Source organism: Podarcis vaucheri, assembly GCF_965113315.1.
Source record: "Podarcis vaucheri genome assembly, chromosome: 9".
NCBI classification, from domain to species: domain Eukaryota; kingdom Metazoa; phylum Chordata; class Lepidosauria; order Squamata; family Lacertidae; genus Podarcis; species Podarcis vaucheri.
Window position 1 is genome coordinate 76,776,752 of NC_138767.1, and position 19,123 is coordinate 76,795,874.

Here is a 19,123-nt window from a genome sequence, read left to right on the forward strand (position 1 = left end):
AAGCCGCAACAGCTCAAGAACACTTGGAATGTGCTTGTGGTAATCAACAAGGCTGTGGCTGGCTGATGTGGGACATGTTCTTTGCTTCCACCACAATCTGGAGTGTAATGGAGTGGGGTGTTTTTATTGGGCTTCCTCCAATACTAGCTGTTTGTTAGTCCAGCCTTGGCTGGGAAGATGCGGATTTGGCCAGCGGAAGAGGGCGTGGATTGGCCAATCTGAGGGCAGTGCATAAAATGACCTCTGGAACTGCTCAGCACAGCATGTCCACTGGGGGAAGAGAGAGATCTAGACAGAAAATCCTGACTGGATTAGCTACAGTACTACTCAAGACTCCAGTTCCTTCGCTCATCTGAGCTACACAGGTCTGTATTGTGCTAAGGTGTAAATGTTTGCATGATTGCCTGCTGGCAAGCCCCAGAAAACATGCTGGGATTTACCTCCAAGTCAACATGCCTAGATTTCCACTGCAGGCCTTTTTCTGCATCATCCTATTATAAGGTAGCATAGCAATGTATCATTTTACCTGTTTACTATAAGTCTGCTGTGTGCTAGTTGTTGTATAGGAGATATAGGATAGAGATGGTCCCAGCTGGGAAAGTGTACCCTTCCCAGGCAGGGAAGGGGATTTTGACCATAAGTAGCAGGGATGGGATATGGGGAAACCTGCAGAAGCAGAGATGGGGCCTGGGTGGACTCTGTTATCTGTCCCAAATGTTACCTGTTATCTGAAGGCGCCTGGGGCCATTGGTGGGCTGAGACTGGATCTGGCCAGGGCATGGAAGTTTACCGCAGAGTTGCGTCGTATGGCGGAATTATTGTTATCATTATCATCATCATCATCATCATCATCATCATCATTATTATTTATATCCCGCCCATCTGGCTGGGTTTCCCCAGCTGCTCTGCGCAGCTTACAGTGTATATAAAAACAAAGTAAAACATCAAACATTAAAAACTTCAGGGCTACCCGAAGGTAGAGATATACATGTAAGAAAATAAATAAATCTGAAGAACTCCCCTGCCTACCCCCCAAAAAATAAGTTTAAGAAGATTGTCCATAAGTTATAGCACACTTTTGCTGGTGGGGGCGATCTGGGAAGGTCTCCCCGCTCTCCACAAGGGGAAAGAAGGAAGCAGTTTGGAAGATTGGAAGATTATGACAGGCATTTGAAAAGTTTCTACAACTGGTTAATGTTAGCGACTGCGGTACAGTCTCTGCTGCTTCTCCACGAAAATGTCAAAGAATAGATTTCTATTCCTATGATGTAGAATATTTATTATAGGCTAGCAGCCTCATACCTGGCATTGCTCAGCAATTCTGAGACACCAAAAAAACAAACAAACCCAAGATAAAAAACCCCAGCTCTGTTGTGAAAGGTTCAGCCCACGATCTTGATTCAAATTGGCATCTACTTGTCTCCAAACAGAGGCAAAAACCTGCTCCTTGATCTCAATAGCCAATATGCAAAATTCAATTATGATACTTTAAGAAGTGTCCAGATGCAGAACAAACAAACAACTTCCTCAAACTTTCCAAAATATATAGCAGATGGAGAATGTGTTTTTATTGACTATTGCAAGTTCATTGACAACCAGTAATGAAAGGTCATTGGCAATCAGCTCTGAGAACAGAGAGAAGCAGAAAGACACTGAAAACGGCAAGGCAAGTAGGAAGCAGATGGAGGGCATTGTGAAAGGAGCAGCAGTTAAATTAAAAATAATAGCAAATGCATTTTTAATAGTCGTATGAATCAGCCCCAACTAAGGAAGGTCATGCATTGCCTCCATATACATGGTATCTAGCTGTTTTAGAATAATAGAACTGTAGAGCTGGAAGGGACCCCAGTGGTCATCTAGTCCAGCCCCTGCAATGCAGGGATCTCAACTAAAGCATCACTGACAGATGACCACCCGATCTCTGCTTAAAAACCTCCAAGGAGGGAGAGTTCATCACCTTCCAAGGGAGTGGTAGTTTGATTTAACAGGCATGAAAACTGGTATTACTCATAGAGCGATGTCCCTATAGACTAGAGCTGGGGAAGCTGTGGCCCCCCAAGAGTGTTTGGACTCCATGTCCTATCAGCCTCAGTCAGACTGGTCAATGGCCAGGCCCCCAGCTGGCTCCAGCCCACCGGCCAGTTGCCGGCCAAACTCCAGTCCTTGGTTCTGCATCAAAACTGTGACTCAGAGCTTCAGAAGCCTTTCAGAAGCTGAGCACACAAGCCAGCAGAGTAAACAAACTTCGCAACAGAAAGGCAGATAGAGGCATATGTAAAGCGTATTTACAAGCAGTTTATTCAGCATACATCAGGACAAAGGAAAAAACATGTCTTCCCCCTTTCGTGTCCGAGCAAGAAGCATAAGCAAAAGCTATACACAACGGAAGTTCCCAGCAAGCTGTGCTGGAAGGTAAACATGCATGTGACACACAACAATCATGCCTGTTCCTTTTAAGGTGGAACGGAATGTTCTAACATCCTCCCCCTTTCCGTGTAACCTGTTTCACCTGTGGTTCAACCCAATTGCAACTGCTGTACCTAAACCTTAAGTTGTTCTCTGTTAACAACCTTAGACAACAGATCTGCAGGAATTTCGTTTCCTGGCACGTAGGACATCTGAATGAGTCCTTTCTGAACACACTCTCTTGCATGATGTAACTTAATCCGCAAGTATTTGGTTCTTTGCTTGCAACTCTCTGAGTTCAGCAAAGCCAAACACAGACTTTCACCCGATAACCCTGCCTCCTGGGCTGTCCTTTGGCTCATTTCAGGAGGGTTTCTTACCTGTCCACCCTGCCCCCATTTGCCATGTCACTGATGGGAATCCTGGGCACCATCTCGGCTGCAGAAGCCCTCATCGCCATTGCTGTTTTCTGCCTGATCTTCATCGCTATCAAATCCCTCCGGACACAGGTGCCACAGGGCCTAAAGAGTCTTCCAGGGCCATGGGGCTACCCATTCATTGGCAACATGTTGGATCTGGGGCAGAACCCCCACTTGAGCCTGACGCAAATGAGCCAGAAGTACGGAGATGTGATGAAGATCCATATTGGCATGAGGCCAGTGGTAGTGCTAAGTGGCCTCGAGACCATCAAGCAGGCCTTGGTGAGGCAAGGAGGAGACTTCATGGGCCGTCCTGACCTGTTCAGCTCCCGCTTCGTGTCAGGAGGCAACAGCCTGGTTTTCAGCACAGACTCTGGGGAGGTGTGGCAGATGCGCCGGAAACTGGCCCAGAGTGCCCTCAAAAGCTTCGCTGCTTCCCCCAGCCCTGACTCCTCCTCCACCTGCCTATTGGAAGAGCACGTCTCCAAAGAGGCCACCTACCTGGTGATGAAACTGCAGCAGGTGATGCTGGAGAAGAAGAGCCTCGACCCTTACCGGTACCTGGTGGTCTCTGTGGCCAACGTCATCAGTGCCATTTGCTTTGGCAAGCGCTACAGACATGAAGATGAGGAGCTGCTCAGCATAGTGAATGTGAGCGAGGACTTTGTGGAGTTTGCATCCTCCGGCAACCCGGCTGACTACATCCCTGCCCTCCAGTACCTCCCGAGCAACAACATACAGAAGTTTAAGGCCATCAACCAACGCTTCACTACCTTCCTGCAGAAGATCGTCCAAGAGCACTATGAGAGCTTCAGCAAGGTAAGGGATGCAGGGAACTGCTTCATGCCAGGTTGGGCTATAAGTCCTTCAGGCTCACCATTGCCCATTCTGACTGGCAGCAGTGGTTATCCATGGTTCCAGGCAGGAAATATTTCCAGCCCTTCCCTGCAATGCCAGTGGGGACTGAACCGGAGATCTTCTACCACTGAGCTATGACTCTTCCCTATATAATGGACTAAGGCAGGCATAGGCAAACTCAGCCCTCCAGATGTTTTGGGACTACAACTCCCATCATCCCTGACAGACTGGTCCTGCTAGCTAGGGATGGTGGGAGTTGTAGTCCCAAAACATCTGGAGGGCCGAGTTTGCCTATGCCTGAAATAAGGACTTCCCAGATAGGCCATGAAACGTTATGCCCTCCATGTTACTTCTCTTCCACCTTCTGATTGCATTTCATCTTGTATGTGATGGCCACCACATGGTTGGTTGTTGTTAAAAAACAAAACAAAACCAGAGTCAACACTAGAAAAACCTCGATGAAGTTTCACTTTAAGAGTGTGTACCCATTAAAATCCAATGAAAATGCATGCTTTAACAAATACAGTCTGTCCTTGATGTCAAATCACAAGAGCAGCACCAGAAAAAAAAGCTGGGAAGTCAAGAACTGGCTTCTAACCACCATAATTGTGAACTGAGTCTCTATTCCTTCCCAGGACAGCATCCGGGACATCACAGACTCCCTCATCGACCACAGCCAAGAAAACGCAAAGCTTCAACTCTCATCTGAAAAAGTAGTGAACCTCGTCAATGACCTATTTGGGGCAGGTAAGGAGGTTTCGAGAAAATATCTGAAGGGCTTCCCCATGGAAGATGGAGCAAGCTCGTTTCTTGTGCTTTGCATTGCAGAACCAATGGATTCTAATGACATGAAAGGAAGTTCCAACTAAACATTCAGAAGATCTTTCTGATGATAAGACCCATTGAACAGGTTTCCTTTGAAGGTTGCATGACCATCTGTCAGGGATTCTTGAGCTGTGATGAATTGGTTTCCCAGTACCAAGTACAGTGGTACCTCGGGTTACAGACGCTTCAGGTTACAGACTCCGCTAATCCAGAAGTATTACCTCGGGTTAAGAACTTTGCTTCAGGATGAGAACAGAAATCGCGTGCCAGCAGCGGGAGGCCCTATTAGCTAAAGTGGTACCTCAGGTTAAGAACAGTTTCAGGTTAAGAACGGACCTCCAGAAGGAATTAAGTTCTTAACCTGAGGTACCACTGTAATTGTAAGGTAGCTCCCCAATTCTCTTTGGTCTGTCTTGAATCTCACCACAGTCCGCTGCTTTGGATGAACCTGAGCTCTGGTATTATGAACATCTGGGAGACGTACAGATATGTGTCCCCATTCTCAACAACATGTCTAATTATATACACACTCACTCAGATGGGAACTATTGAGACTTGGATACTATTTAATTGATGCAGACTAAAATTATATTCACCTTTAAAAAAGGAGGTTCACTTTTTAAAAAAAAAAAGGCTTTTGTGTTTTGTTTTGTTTTGTTTTTAAAAAACACCGCTCTGTTTCCCCCCCAGGGTTTGACACAGTGACCACAGCCTTGTCCTGGTGCCTCATGTATCTTGTTGTCTATCCAGAAATCCAAAAAAAGATTCAGGAAGAGATAGGTAAAACTCTGTTTATAATAATTCACACGTCTCTTTGGCAGACTGGATCCCAGTTTCTTTCTCTCCTCTTTAACCTGGATGGCTTTAAAAGACAAATTCATGGAGGAAAGGACTCTCGGTGGCTGCTAGCTGCAATGGCTGCCTCCACAGACAGAGCCAGCAATACTTCTTGTCAGGGGTTCAGGAGCAGAGACGCAGAGAAGGGAGGAAGCAGAGAGCGAGGGGGAGGAATCCGAAGGGAAAATGAGTGATGATGACGACCCGAGATCTCCAAGCCTAAGCAGTGAGTCAGAGGATTCCCAAAAGGGAGCCCCAGTGAGCAGAGCAAGGGGGGGATCCGGGGGGACACCCCAGGAGGAAGGGAACAGAGGAGATTCAGAGAGTAGCAGCTGGAAGTCGGGACCCACGCTCATAACTGAGGGCGGCAGCAGCTGGAAGTCGGGACCCACGCTCAAGACTGAGAGCAGCAGGGAGGAAGGTAGCCAGGCATCGGGTTCCGGAGGCTGTCAGCAGGAGGGAGGGCACGAGTCAGGGGTGGTCACGCCCTCCTCAGAGAGCGAGGCAACGGTTAAGAGGAAAGTAGAGAGTTGGGCGCGCGCGCCAAGTTCAAATGCAGCGGAAGCTGGAGCAGTAAGCAGCCCGGAGAGTGAGCCAGGTCCTAAAGCCCGCCGCAAGGAGGCAGAAGGATCAGGGGGGTCAGCGTCAGAGGAGAGTAGAAGGGAGGAGGCCCAGGGGGGCAGAAGGACCCAGAGAAGTAGGGAGAGGCGAAGGAGGTGGAGCAAGGCTAGGGTATTAAGCTGGTGTGCAAGAGGCGGGGACTCAGACGGGTCTTCGCCGACCTAGGGCAGAAGGTGTAGAGCTGCACGCTGCAGTTCGGAAATGAAACCTGTAACTTAATAAAGACTCTTATAAAGTGAACGCTGGCGGACTTGGTCCTATGTGAGCTGGGACTGGGTGGCAGCCCTGACAGTAAGACCCGTCTCTTAAAAGCTTCGGACACCTGATATCTCGCAGCGGAGAGAGAGGCAGCTGGAGGAGGGGATCGGTGTTTGGGAGCAAGCTCACGACGGTTAGCAGAGATGACGGAAGCAGAGAAAGTTGCAGCGCTGCAACAGGCAGTTACCCAATTGAACGCGGAGGTACTGGCATCCAAGAAGAGGGAGGAGGATGCGGCAGCCGCCTACAGAGATCTCCACGCCAGGTTTGAAGCATGGGTTAAACAAGGGCAGCCAGGACCCAGACCGGAGGGGGTTGGGTTGGCACGGAGAGCAGGAGGGCTTGTGGCTCACTTCGATGGGAATTTACAACAGTACCCCAATTTTCGAGCAGACGTAATGTGCGCACTGCAACTGCTGGCAAAAGACTTTAGAGATGAGGAAGAGAAAGTGGGGTTCATACTATCCCATTTGCATGGGGATGCTAAAGCGTGGCTACGCAATTTGTGGAGGGATAAAGATCCGGCGCTTCAGAATGCAGATGCCTTTATCAAAGCGATGGATGCGTGTTTTTTGTCTACTATTGATGTGGATCTTGCCCGACGGGAGATTCATGGACTAAAACAAGGGAGGGCAAGCGTCCGGCAGTACCACGCCCGCTTTTTTGCGCTGGTCAGTGCCTTAGAGTGGGACCGGGATTCGCCCCCTGTCAGAGACCTGTTCTGGGAGGGTCTAAGCTCTGCGGTCAAGGATGAAATTGCAAGGGGGGAGAGGCCCCGAAGCACGCAGGAGGTGGTCCAAAGGGCGCTGACTGTGGGGGTGAGGCTGGAAGAACGTCCATGGTGCAGAGATGAAGGACGTGGAGGGCGCGAAGCAGCGAGAAGTTTCTCTTTCGTTCCAAGAGAAGCAGCGCGTGCGCAATCCACACCTCCGCCAGGAGGGGGAGGGGAACCGATGGAGGTTGGAGGTGCAAGGGCTCAGTCAGCAGCCAGAGCCCAAGCACCGACAGCAGTGAAAGCGAAGCCTCCTAGAGGGAACAGGAAGTGTTACATCTGCGAGGATCCAGGCCATTTGGCGAAAGAGTGTCCCCGGAGGCTCCACAAGCACACTGCAGCCTCAGCAATGGTGACTGCAGCAACGCAGCAAGGAGAACCACAGCAGGGAAACGACGATGTCTGGCTGGAGACAGAGGCACTGGGGCCCAGCCAGACGCATCAGTGAAGCAGTCCCCAGCGATCTTGCAACCCACGGACCCCCTCCCACCCAAACCAGTAGTGCAGCTCACAGCATCTCTCCAGCTACCCGATGGCGTCACTATCGAAGTGCCGCTTTCCGTGGATTCTGGAAGCAACGCAGACTTTATAGCGCAGGATTTTGTGGAGCAGCACGCTATACAGCTACTGCCTGCCACTCTGCCCCTGCAAGTCGTCACAGTGGATGGCAGGGAGTTGCTAGGGGGGCAGGTGGTGAAGCAGACGCCACCGATGGTGATGCGCCTTGGCAACCACAGGGAAGTCATCAGTTTTAATGTCACCCAACTGTCGGACACGCCCATTGTGTTGGGCATGAGTTGGCTGGACAGGCACAGTCCGACACTGGCTTGGTACCAGAGACAGCTGATCTTCGGCTCCTCTTATTGCGCAGAACACTGCATCCTGCCCAGACAGGAGGGAGAGGAGGAGGAATCACAACTGCAGTTGGGAACGTTGCAAGCAGTCCCCCACAAATACGCAGACTTTCTGGAGGTCTTCTGCGAGAAAGAGGCTGACAAGCTACCACCGCACAGGCAATATGACTGCAAGATTGACCTCCTACCAGGGGCGACGCTGCCGAAAGGGAAGCTGTATTCCATGTCTGAGGACGAATTACAGGAACTCAAACAGTTCATAGATCACAATTTGCAGCGCGGTTTCATCCGGGAGTCCAGGGCAGTAGGGGGCAGTCCTGTTTTCTTCGTGAAGAAGAAAGACACGCCCCAAAAAAGACTGGTGGTGGATTTTCGCCTCTTAAACAAGATGACCAAGCCTTCTGATTTCCCCATGCCCAGGATTGACGACCTACTAGCGACGGTGCGCAAGGGACGCGTGTTCACCAAGTTGGACCTGCGAGGTGCGTACAATCTCATCCGCATGAGGGAGGGCGATGAGTGGAAGACAGCCATGTTCACGCCTCTGGGCACCTACGAATACAGAGTGATGCCGTTTGGATTGCAAAACGGTTCTCACTGTTTCCAAGCTTTCATGCATCATGTGTTGGCGGGACTCCTTTACAAGAAGTGCGTCTGCTTTCTGGATGACATCCTGATATTCTCCGAATCGCAGCAAGCCCATGACCAAGATGTTCGGGAGGTGCTGAAGAGGCTGCAGCAGCATAGACTGTACGCCAAACTGGAGAAGTGCCAGTTCGACACGACGGAGGTGGATTTCTTGGGTTACAAGTTGTCGGACAAGGGGCTAGCCATGGACAGCGCCAAGGTTCGTGCGGTGTTGGATTGGAAGAGCCCGCGCAACCGGAAGGAGGTCCAGCGGTTTGTCGGCTTCGCCAACTTCTATCGCAAGTTTATCAAGGGGTTCGCGATGCAGACGGCGGCCATTACAGACACGCTAAGCTCCAAGAAAAAGAAATTCATCTGGACGGAGCAGGCGGAGCAGTCTTTTCAGGCACTCAAGCGTCTCTTCGCGTCGGAAGAGCAACTGCTGCATATCGACCCCAGCAGACCGATGCGGGTAGAGACAGACGCGTCCGATAGAGCAGTGGGAGCTGTCCTGCTGCAAAGGGACCCACAGGGGGTCTGGAGGCCGGGAGCGTTCTACTCCAGAAAGCTCAGCAAGTCGGAGCAGAACTACACCATCTGGGACAGGGAGTTGCTGGCCATTCATGCAGCTTTCAAGGCGTGGAGGCACTTCCTGATCGGCGCCAAGCACACGGTGCAGGTCTGCACGGATCACAAGAATCTGGAGCACTGGCGCACGGCTCAGTTCCTGAACCAGAGGCAGATACGTTGGGCGGAGTTCTTTGCTGACTTCAATTTCCGAATAGAGTACGTCCCAGGCGACACCAACGTCATGGCGGATGCCCTGTCCCGCAAACCGCAATACCTCGAAGAGGCGACGCCAGCGGCAGCCATGCACATCTTCGCGCCAACAGCGTGGGCGTGCGCTTCAGCCGCAGTAGACCTGGATGCGGTGCGGCGGGCGTTGCAGGACGACTCCTTCGCGCAGGCGAAGATGGCAGAGGTGCACAAGGGCACGGCGAAGGGCGACGAGTTCCAGATACGAGACGGCTTGCTCTTACGTAAAGGGGCCATCTACGTGCCGGGAGACGAACTTCGCGCCAGGGTACTGCAGCAGCTGCACGACGCACCCACGGCCGGGCACTTTGGCACGGAAAAAACGGTGGAATTAGTCGCAAGGGACTTTTGGTGGCCCAGACTGAGAGGGGAAGTCGCGGACTACGTTGCGAGGTGCGACACCTGCCAGAGGGCCAAACCGGTGCACAAACCACCGGCGGGACTGCTGGAACCGCTGCAAACGCCGTTTGAACCGTGGGAGAGAGTGGCCCTGGACTTTGTTACGGATCTACCCAGCTCGAGAGGCAAGACAGCTGTACTAGTGGTGGTGGACTTGTTCACCAAGATGGCACATTTCATTCCGTGTGCGAAGGTGGCCACGGCGGAACAAACCGCCAAACTGTTCATAGATCACGTGTTCAAAGTGCATGGTCTGCCGCGGTCTATCCTGTCCGACCGCGGGCGCCAGTTCGTCTCGAATTTCTGGCAGAAGCTGATGAGTTTTCTAAATGTCAAGGTCGATCTGGCATCAGCGAGACACCCGCAGACAAACGGGCAAGCAGAGAGGGTCAATGCCATCATGCAGCAGTACCTGAGATGCTATGCCAATCAACAACCTGCGACCTGGGTGGATTACCTGCCGCTCGCCGAGTTCGCTTACAACAACACGAAGCACGTGTCCACAGGGGTGACGCCGTTCTTCGCCAACAATGGGAGGAATCCCAGAACCTTCCCGGGACGGGAGAGAGTGGGGGACGGAGAACCACAGACGGCGGACGCGTTCGCGTCAGAGTTGCAGGCGGTACACGATCAACTCAGACGGCAGCTGGAGCTAGCTAAGCACGCCTACAAGGTGCAAGCTGACAAGCACAGGCGGGTTGGCGAAGAGATCCAAGTGGGAGACTGGGTCTGGTTGGCAGCCCACGCAGTGCCGACCAGGTCACTAGCCAAGAAGAAGTTGGGGCACAAGCAAATTGGTCCGTACCAAGTCGAAGCACAGATCAACCCGGTAGCCTTCCGACTGGCGCTGCCGGAGGGTTCCAGAATGCATCCGGTGTTCCACAGGTCGGTGCTCACTCCCTACAAGGCACCTCACAGATTCCAGGAGCCAGGGACGGCACCGAGTCCGTTCCGGGAGCGGACGGAGACGCGAGGGGTGACGCAGCAAGACCCCATCAACGAGGTCACGGAGATTTTAGACTCCAGATGGGGGGAAGAGGGAGTCGAATACCTCCTAGCCAGAGAGGGCACCCGGGCCAGCGCCAATAGCTGGGTGCCAGACTACGCTTTGGAGGAACCCCTGCTCAAGGACGAGTTTCATGCCCTTTTCCCACACAGACCCATGCCAGCGAGCTTCTTCGACGACTGGCTGTTCACGCCCACACTTTCTTCCAGCACGTTCCATGGATTCGACTCGGAAGGGGAACCCGCACTGAGCACCCGTTCCCCAGAAGGATCGCCGGCGGGTTCGGCGTCAGACACCTCGTATTGGTGGGACGATCGACCGGAGGAGCAATGGCGCCGGAAGTGGCTGGAGATGCCAGGTCGAGCGACCGACGCAGAGACTGACATGGACGTGTTCGGGGAGGACCTTGGGTTCGAGCACGGCGGTACAGAGATGGAAGCGGAACAGGTCAACGTCGGCGACCGCGAGGAGGAAGACTCGGAGGTCTTCAGTTGGCGGCCAACCACAGGGAGCGAACTGTATCCGGCATTCCCTCCCGTGATGATGGAGCACCCAGCACCCACACCTGAAAGCGGGGAGGGGGGAAGGGGGGGCTTCGAGGGGGGGATGGATGTCAGGGGTTCAGGAGCAGAGACGCAGAGAAGGGAGGAAGCAGAGAGCGAGGGGGAGGAATCCGAAGGGAAAATGAGTGATGATGACGACCCGAGATCTCCAAGCCTAAGCAGTGAGTCAGAGGATTCCCAAAAGGGAGCCCCAGTGAGCAGAGCAAGGGGGGGATCCGGGGGGACACCCCAGGAGGAAGGGAACAGAGGAGATTCAGAGAGTAGCAGCTGGAAGTCGGGACCCACGCTCATAACTGAGGGCGGCAGCAGCTGGAAGTCGGGACCCACGCTCAAGACTGAGAGCAGCAGGGAGGAAGGTAGCCAGGCATCGGGTTCCGGAGGCTGTCAGCAGGAGGGAGGGCACGAGTCAGGGGTGGTCACGCCCTCCTCAGAGAGCGAGGCAACGGTTAAGAGGAAAGTAGAGAGTTGGGCGCGCGCGCCAAGTTCAAATGCAGCGGAAGCTGGAGCAGTAAGCAGCCCGGAGAGTGAGCCAGGTCCTAAAGCCCGCCGCAAGGAGGCAGAAGGATCAGGGGGGTCAGCGTCAGAGGAGAGTAGAAGGGAGGAGGCCCAGGGGGGCAGAAGGACCCAGAGAAGTAGGGAGAGGCGAAGGAGGTGGAGCAAGGCTAGGGTATTAAGCTGGTGTGCAAGAGGCGGGGACTCAGACGGGTCTTCGCCGACCTAGGGCAGAAGGTGTAGAGCTGCACGCTGCAGTTCGGAAATGAAACCTGTAACTTAATAAAGACTCTTATAAAGTGAACGCTGGCGGACTTGGTCCTATGTGAGCTGGGACTGGGTGGCAGCCCTGACACTTCTGAATACCAGTTCTTGGAAACCAGAGGAGGGGGGAAGGCTCCTGTGCTGGGCTCCTGCTTGCTGGTTTCGCAGAATGGGCATCTGGTTGGGCCCTGAGAGAACAGGAGGCTGGACTAGACGGGCCCCTGGCCTGATCCAGTGGAGCCTTCTGATGTTCTTATGCTTAACCTGTAGATGAGAGCATTGGCCGAGAGCGCAAGCCCCGGCTGTCGGACCGTCCCCTGATGCCTTACACCGAAGCCTTCATCCTGGAGGTGTTCAGACACTCCTCCTTCCTGCCCTTCACAATCCCTCACTGGTAAGTCCTGAGCCTTCCAAAGAGACAAGCAAACCTGTGTGACATCATACTGGGTTCATAGGGAAAGGGGTAGCTAATTGTAAAATGACTAACCAATGGGAACCCAGGGGGAGGAGTTAACTGTGTATAAGGTTTAAGCACAGGGGGTTTTTAGTGAGTTAGAGTTGTTGAGAAGACAGTCTGGAGTTAGAAGAGACAGAGAAGATAAGCCTGTGGGTTGGGCTAGTCTGGTGAGATAATTTGTTAAGAGGAATCAGTCAAGCAGTTGAGATAATCAGTCAGAAGGTATAGGCCGGTAAAGAAACTGAAGTTAAGATACTGGTAGGAATATAATCTGAGAAACCATAAACTTGTTAATGTTTGTAAAATGAACTTGTGTTTTTTTGGTTCACTTTTAACAACTGTCTGGACTCAGTGTTTTACGAGAGAGTAACGGGTTGGTGGCAGTGGGGAAGTGAGCACAGTGGTGGCACAGGGATCAATAGACCATTAAATGTCCGGGGACCCTGTGTGATCGCCACACAAACCCATCCCAGTTCCCCAGCTCATGTCCATGAGGGGCCTCACCCTCAGCCTGTGCCTTCCTTGCGTCTACATGGGGTGGGCCATCTGGTGTGGAATTAGCAGCATTTTCAGGGTTTTCACCTTTCAAAAATGAAGAAAACTCCAGGTCTTCATGATCAGGGAGAGAAACGTCTGAGATAGGGTTACCAGATGTCCCCATTTCCCAGGGACAGTCCCCGGATTTGTGAATAAGTCCCGGACAAATTCCATCCCTGGAATGTCCCCGGATTTCATCTGATGTCCCTGGGAAGCGCAGCAGCGGCAGTCTCAGCAGCCCAGAGCAGTTGGCTCTGGCTGGCTTCAGGAGCTGCTTGGAAGTCCCCATATGATGGTGGTGCAGGGGCTCTAAGATGCAGCTTCCAGGCTGCTCCACCTTCCCTGACCCCAGCAACTAAGCTGTGAAGGGAGGCTTCATGCTGCCTATTGGAGCAGCCTCCTAACTCCTCCTTGCACGCATCAGGAGGGGGTAGGGATCTCTCAGCTGTGAAGCAAGGCTTCACACTGCCTATCAGAGCTTGCGTGCAAGCAGGAGGGGGGAGGGATCTCTCAGTTAGGCAATGGGAAGCCTCCCTTCCCAGCTGAGGGATCCCCGCCCCCTCCTGCTTGCACGAAAGCAGGAATGGGATTGGGGAAAGGAGGCAACGCGCTGCCTGAAAGATCCCTGCCCCCTGCCTGCCTTCCATGCCTGACCCACCGCACACCGCTTCCCCACCACCACCACCGAAGAACCAACAACTCAGGGGCTACCCGGCTCATGGAGAAAGGAGAAAGAAGCCTCAGTGGAAGGGGGAACGTGGTGGTTGAGGTCAAGGCAGCGGCGGCCCCTCTGCCACCACTATCGCTGCAGCATCAATGTCCTGAACATTCATTCATTCATTCATTCATTCATTCATTTATTTATTGTGTCCCCAGATTCATTGGAAAAAATCTGGTAACCTTAGTCTGAGACTGGTCAATCTTTAAGGACAATGCATGACAACCTAGGATGATTGGAGTGCCTTCTTGTTTTGTCTTTACGGGTGGCTAATATGACTTGACCTTGGCCACTGCAGCAGGGGGCAGGGTTTTTTTCAGCCTGTGGGGGCAGATCTGGGGACCAAACAGATGGGATCAGAGTGGGAATGGGCAGGGTTGGAGAAGACCAAAACTGAAACTGCCCTATTGCTCTCCATCCCTTTCCCCATTGCATGGCATTCATTTCATTCCTACAGCCTCCCAAATTCCATTTGATTTTCCTTCCACTCTTCCATCCCTTCAGGTGCTTTGTGGGGTTTCCCCAATAAATACATTTATTTCCCATTTCAGTACAACCAAAGACACCGTTTTGAATGGCTACTACATCCCAAGGGACCTCTGTGTCTTTGTCAACCAGTGGCAAGTCAACCATGATGAGTAAGTATATCTCAGCCCTTGGGAAGACATGTTCCCCACACCTTGTGCATGCACACTGTACCAATCAGTTATATTCCTTAGCACTCACTTAAGCAGGGATGGGGAATTGGGTACTCTCTAGATATTGTAGGGCTCCAGCTCCCGTAAGTCCCAGCGTGTGTAGCCAGTGGTCAGAGATAATGTGAGTTGGAGTCCAACAACAACTGGAGGGCTGCAGGTTCCCCATCCCTGATTTTAAGTGTGAATATGTTACAGACATACTGGTATAGGTTCTGGGTGCCAGAGTTTGTGAGTGCAAGTCACCCAAAATTCTTGGATTCAGTAAAAGTTAGAATTGATCAAAGTTTAAGTAAACTGTGCCAAAGATGGAAATCCCTGGGCTTAGTTTATGTTTACAAGCCAGACCAGCTCCCTGAAGGAGGGTCATTAGGAAGACAGAAGAAGATGATGGCCAGTTATTAACCCTCAAGGAAAGCCATCAACAAGGCAAAACACTCTCTGCTGAGACCATACCAGAGATGGGAGAGGAAGCATCCAGGGTTGAAGTGGGAGATGAGCTAAGCGAAAAAGAAAAAAGGGTCCATTTTGCAAGCTGGAGGGGTGAGGCAAAGCACAAGGCTGTTTTATCCTGTAGAGAGGGTCACACATGATGTTTGGGGTCTCTTGGAATCTGAGGCTGCAGCCGTGGGTAGAACAAGGCCCTCTTGAGATGTGACTGCTCTGCAGTCTCACCACCCAGGGGCAGGTTGTATATATGTGTAAATGAAACCATATACCCTAAAGACGCCACAGTCTCCTCTGTGCCTCATTTCCAAAGGGTTCTTAGACCCTGGGTAAGCCTGGACCCCCGAAATCTCACACTGCTGTGGAGATGAGGCAGTGTGCAAGAGAATGTATCTTGAACAGCGAACCAGCTTTGGATTCACCATTATGCCTTTTTGAACAGACATCACAACCTTCCTCAAAATGTTGAGTTCAAGGGCAGCTGCTTCTCCCTGTTTCCAGTCTAGAAGAGAGAGTCCTGGTTAGCTGCTCCCTCTGGCAGTCGTGAAGCTAGTCCCTGGCCCAAGGAATGTTATTTATTATTATTAACAACAACAACAAGTAGCTTTTTAAAACAAAAAATAAGGCTTGTGTTGTACTCAAGGTGTTGCTGAATTCAGTGTCCATTTAGTCCCAGCCAACATAGCTAATAGTCAAGGGTAAGGTGAGGGCACCACATTGGCCGCATCAGATCAGTGGCGTAGTGGAGTTTGCTGGCACCCGGGCGCGGAAGTTGAACAAAGTCTGCTGTACCAGCCCAGCCCTCACCACCAGACAGAAGTTGGGCTGAGCTGTGCTGCCTGCCTGCCTACGTACAGCAGAGCCCAGCCAGTCGACACAGCCCCCCAGTGCCTGCAGAGAGGAGCGCCAGGCTACACTGGAGTCATCCCTTGCCTGCCTCCTTCCACCTGTAGCTGCTTGCCATCTGAGCGAGGGGCCCAGGGACCTGGCGGCCTGGCCTGGCTGGGCTCTGGGGCCCAGAGACCCCCCAGTGGTAGGCAGGGCAGGATGAGGATCCCTGGGGGGGGCACCCCCTCAAAAGTGTGTGCCCGGGGCCATATCACCCTGCCCTGCCACGCCACACCCCAGTTCCGAGAAATATTAAATAGATGCACATGAGATTAGGGATTGATGAATTGGCCAATTTTAGTTTCTTTCAGTTATATTCTTTTGAAAATCTTCTTTTAAAAAATGCCCTCATGAAAATAATTCAACAAATTTCTCCTTGTACACACATATCTGTATGAAATCTTGCCTGATCTACACATTTTTGCTAAACCCTCCCGATATAACGCATGCTTATATCATCATCACCAATATATGCGTTCCTAGGCACGTTTTACCCCAGTTTAAGCATTTTTCTACTTGGCCAGAGAACTGTTTTACAAAATTCCGGAAAGTGTGAGTTTAAAGGATGGCTGTGTTTCAGCTAGTGTATTGTTTCAGAGTGTCCTTATGCAAACTGAATCAATATTTTTCTCTCATCTCTGCTTGAGGCAAGGAGTTTGCATGCTCTTTCTTTCTTTCTTTCTTTCTTTCTTTCTTTCTTTCTTTCATTCAAAAAATGCTCCTTTTCCAGAACCCTTTGGGAATCCCCTTCCTCCTTTAAGCCAGAGCGATTCCTGACTGCCAACGGGGAGGCCATCAACCGGGATGAGAGCGAGAAGGTCCTGGCCTTTGGCCTGGGGAAGAGGAGGTGCATTGGAGAACCTCTTGCCCGGTGGCAGGTCTTCCTCTTCTTGGCCACTTTGCTCCAGCAACTGCAGTTCAGTATCCCGAACGGGGTGAAGGTGGACATGACCCCTCGCTATGGCCTCTCCATGAAGTACAAGCGATGCGAGCACTTCCAAGTAAAACAGCGCTTCCCACAGAGTAGCCATGAGTGAGCGGCAAAGACACAACTCCGTGTAAGGGGTGGGGAGGAACACATCTGTCTATGTGTGCATTAGGGCAGTCCATAAAAAACCTTTTTCTGAAAATGCCTGCTCCAAATATCTTATCGCACTACACTAGGGATTATATATCCATATCTGAAATTTTATGCATATCAGTCAATATCTTGACCCTCCTCCATGAATATAGCTGTTTACTTGGCCGTTTTCCTATGTTGTGAAGGCTGAAATTTCAATTCAGCAGAGCAGGGTCAATACATTAACTGATATGCATGAAATTTCAGATACACTGTAGCTATATAATCCCTAGTGTAGTAAGATCAGACCTTTGGAGCAGGCATTAAAAAAAAAAGTTTTTTTATGAACCACCCTAGTGTTCATGCCTGTGCAGAGGAATCTTGCATCTATTACTAAAAAAAAAAAAAGCAAGCAAAGATTAATTATGCTGGGGAAAAGTGCACTGGAATGTTCATTTCAGGAGAAATTCACCCAAGAATGTTGGTGAGTTTTCACAAGGAATTAAATGTATATCTAATCTCAAACTGATTTACTTATTTTATTTATTAAATTTCTATACTATCCTTCACCTGATGATCACAGGGCAGTTCACAATATAATGTCGAAATAGGAAGAATGGAAATTCAGGTTGGAAATTAAGAAACTCGAGAAACTTAAATGGACAGGTCCACCCAGCCCTACCCCTGGCGTAGATCATAACTTCCCATTGTACTGAATAAACAGATATATTGTCTGTCCAGCACACCCATTATAAGCAGCAATCCAATGTGCACTTACTTGGGAGTGAGAAAAGTTGACTTCTGTGAGTTCCAATGCAAAATGGCCTGTTTTGCAACTCTAGTAGCTGCTCTAATAGATCAAAATTCAATTTTTCCCTCTGAATATTATGCTTTATGTGACTGAGGTCTCAGCTTAGGTCTCAGCTTGGGAGACGTAACAAAGAGCATTACAAAATATATATTTTAGAATGAAGTACTTTAGAAACAATGTGTACGTTGCAATAAAATAGATATTTAAATATGGAGTGTGTGAGTTTCTCCATCCCTGAGCCAAAAAAATGTTGGAGCATTTATTTTTTAACTAAGAGGAGACAAAAATCACGCCTTGTCCAACACACTGCTTGATGCAGGAAATCCAGAAATAGAGCATTGCCACCAAACTGTCTCCCAGCCTCCTGCAGAGTGAGATTTCCCAAGCTGAACCAACAGTGCCACGGTCTGGCCCATTGCAAGCATTGCAAGCTGTCTGGGCTCAAAGCCAAATGACTCATCACGGTGCAAATTAAACATTTCTTAAACGAAAACAAACACCAACCCACTCCCTTCCTCAGCTTGCGCCCTTCTGGAGGATACAGCCCTTTGCTAGGTCAACCAAGTAATCAGAGGCCACTAATCTGGTGCAAAATAATAGAGAGTGAAAACAAAAGAGTAGTTTTTTTGTTTTTTTTGACTAGGGCTGGGAAATAAGACTGGGAAGATCCAGAGAGGAAACTTCTTCCTGCATGCAAAGTTTGGAGAAGACCTCTGGGTGAGGACCACCAAACCAGTCTTTCCCACCAATCTTTGCACACAGATTGTCCCAAAGAGACAAAAGCTTCAGGATGCAGTGCTGGGGAAGGCGGAGGGAGGGATAAATCAGGAGGCCACTCACTCTCACTATTGTGTCTGGAGAGCATGCAAATGGTCCACAGAGTCCCAGAGGGCAGGTGGTATCTTGAGGATGTGAAACATCATCTTTGGTTCTGCATGAGCATCACTGTGGTGCAACACACTGATTAGTGTCTCACAGGTGTGTCTCAGCAGTACCTACAAATTTAGGGTTAAGAGGAAGGAAGGAAGGCTGGAAGGAAGGCCTAGGCTGGGACAGACTTCCTCTACACGTGACCAGGGATGGCCATGTATTCGTGGCCTCACCTGTGCAGGTAACAAAAACATAGGACTAGCCGCCATCTCTCTCTCTCTCTCTGACTATATTCATCGAAGAAGCAACATCTGCTTAGCCTAAGATGCTCTCTTGGCTTCCAGCCAAAAGAGGACAAAGGGTCTATCTCTTTATGGGATAGATTCCAGGTATATTACTTTTGTAACTTAAGTCTGCCTTCTGGGATCCATCTGTAAACATAATGTTAGTGAGTAAACTCTTTTATACTTTTATAGAAGACTGTGCCGTGTCTATTTCTTTTATGAGGGACTAAAGGGGAAATTACCAAATAACTTATTATAGAGGCTTTAGTGAGGCTGAGCAAATGCATCCGCTGTGCAAGTTTAAAAAGGGGGATGTTGCTCTGCTAAATTGTAAAACTT

General features: G+C 50.6%; 1 protein-coding gene across 1 annotated transcript; it reads left to right on the forward strand.

The window, feature by feature from the left end:
• The first annotated feature begins 243 nt into the window (after window positions 1-243).
• LOC309540997 (cytochrome P450 1A5-like) lies at window positions 244-17,344 on the forward strand. The gene is made up of 7 exons (XM_082238382.1): window positions 244-365; window positions 2,774-3,644; window positions 4,319-4,430; window positions 5,199-5,288; window positions 12,288-12,411; window positions 14,281-14,367; window positions 16,490-17,344. The coding sequence occupies exons 2-7, from the start codon at window positions 2,811-2,813 to the stop codon at window positions 16,794-16,796; spliced, it is 1,554 nt and encodes a 517-aa protein (XP_082094508.1). The 5' UTR covers window positions 244-365; window positions 2,774-2,810; the 3' UTR covers window positions 16,797-17,344.
• The last annotated feature ends 1,779 nt before the right edge of the window (window positions 17,345-19,123 follow it).

Coding starts and splice junctions, on each gene's coding strand:
- LOC309540997 (XM_082238382.1), top strand. CDS start 2,811: ATGTCACTGATGGGAATCCTGGGCACCATCTCGGCTGCAGAAGCCCTC. Junction 4,431..5,198: donor CAATGACCTATTTGGGGCAG/GTAAGGAGGTTT, acceptor TTTCCCCCCCAG/GGTTTGACACAGTGACCACA. Junction 5,289..12,287: donor AAAGATTCAGGAAGAGATAG/GTAAAACTCTGT, acceptor CTTAACCTGTAG/ATGAGAGCATTGGCCGAGAG.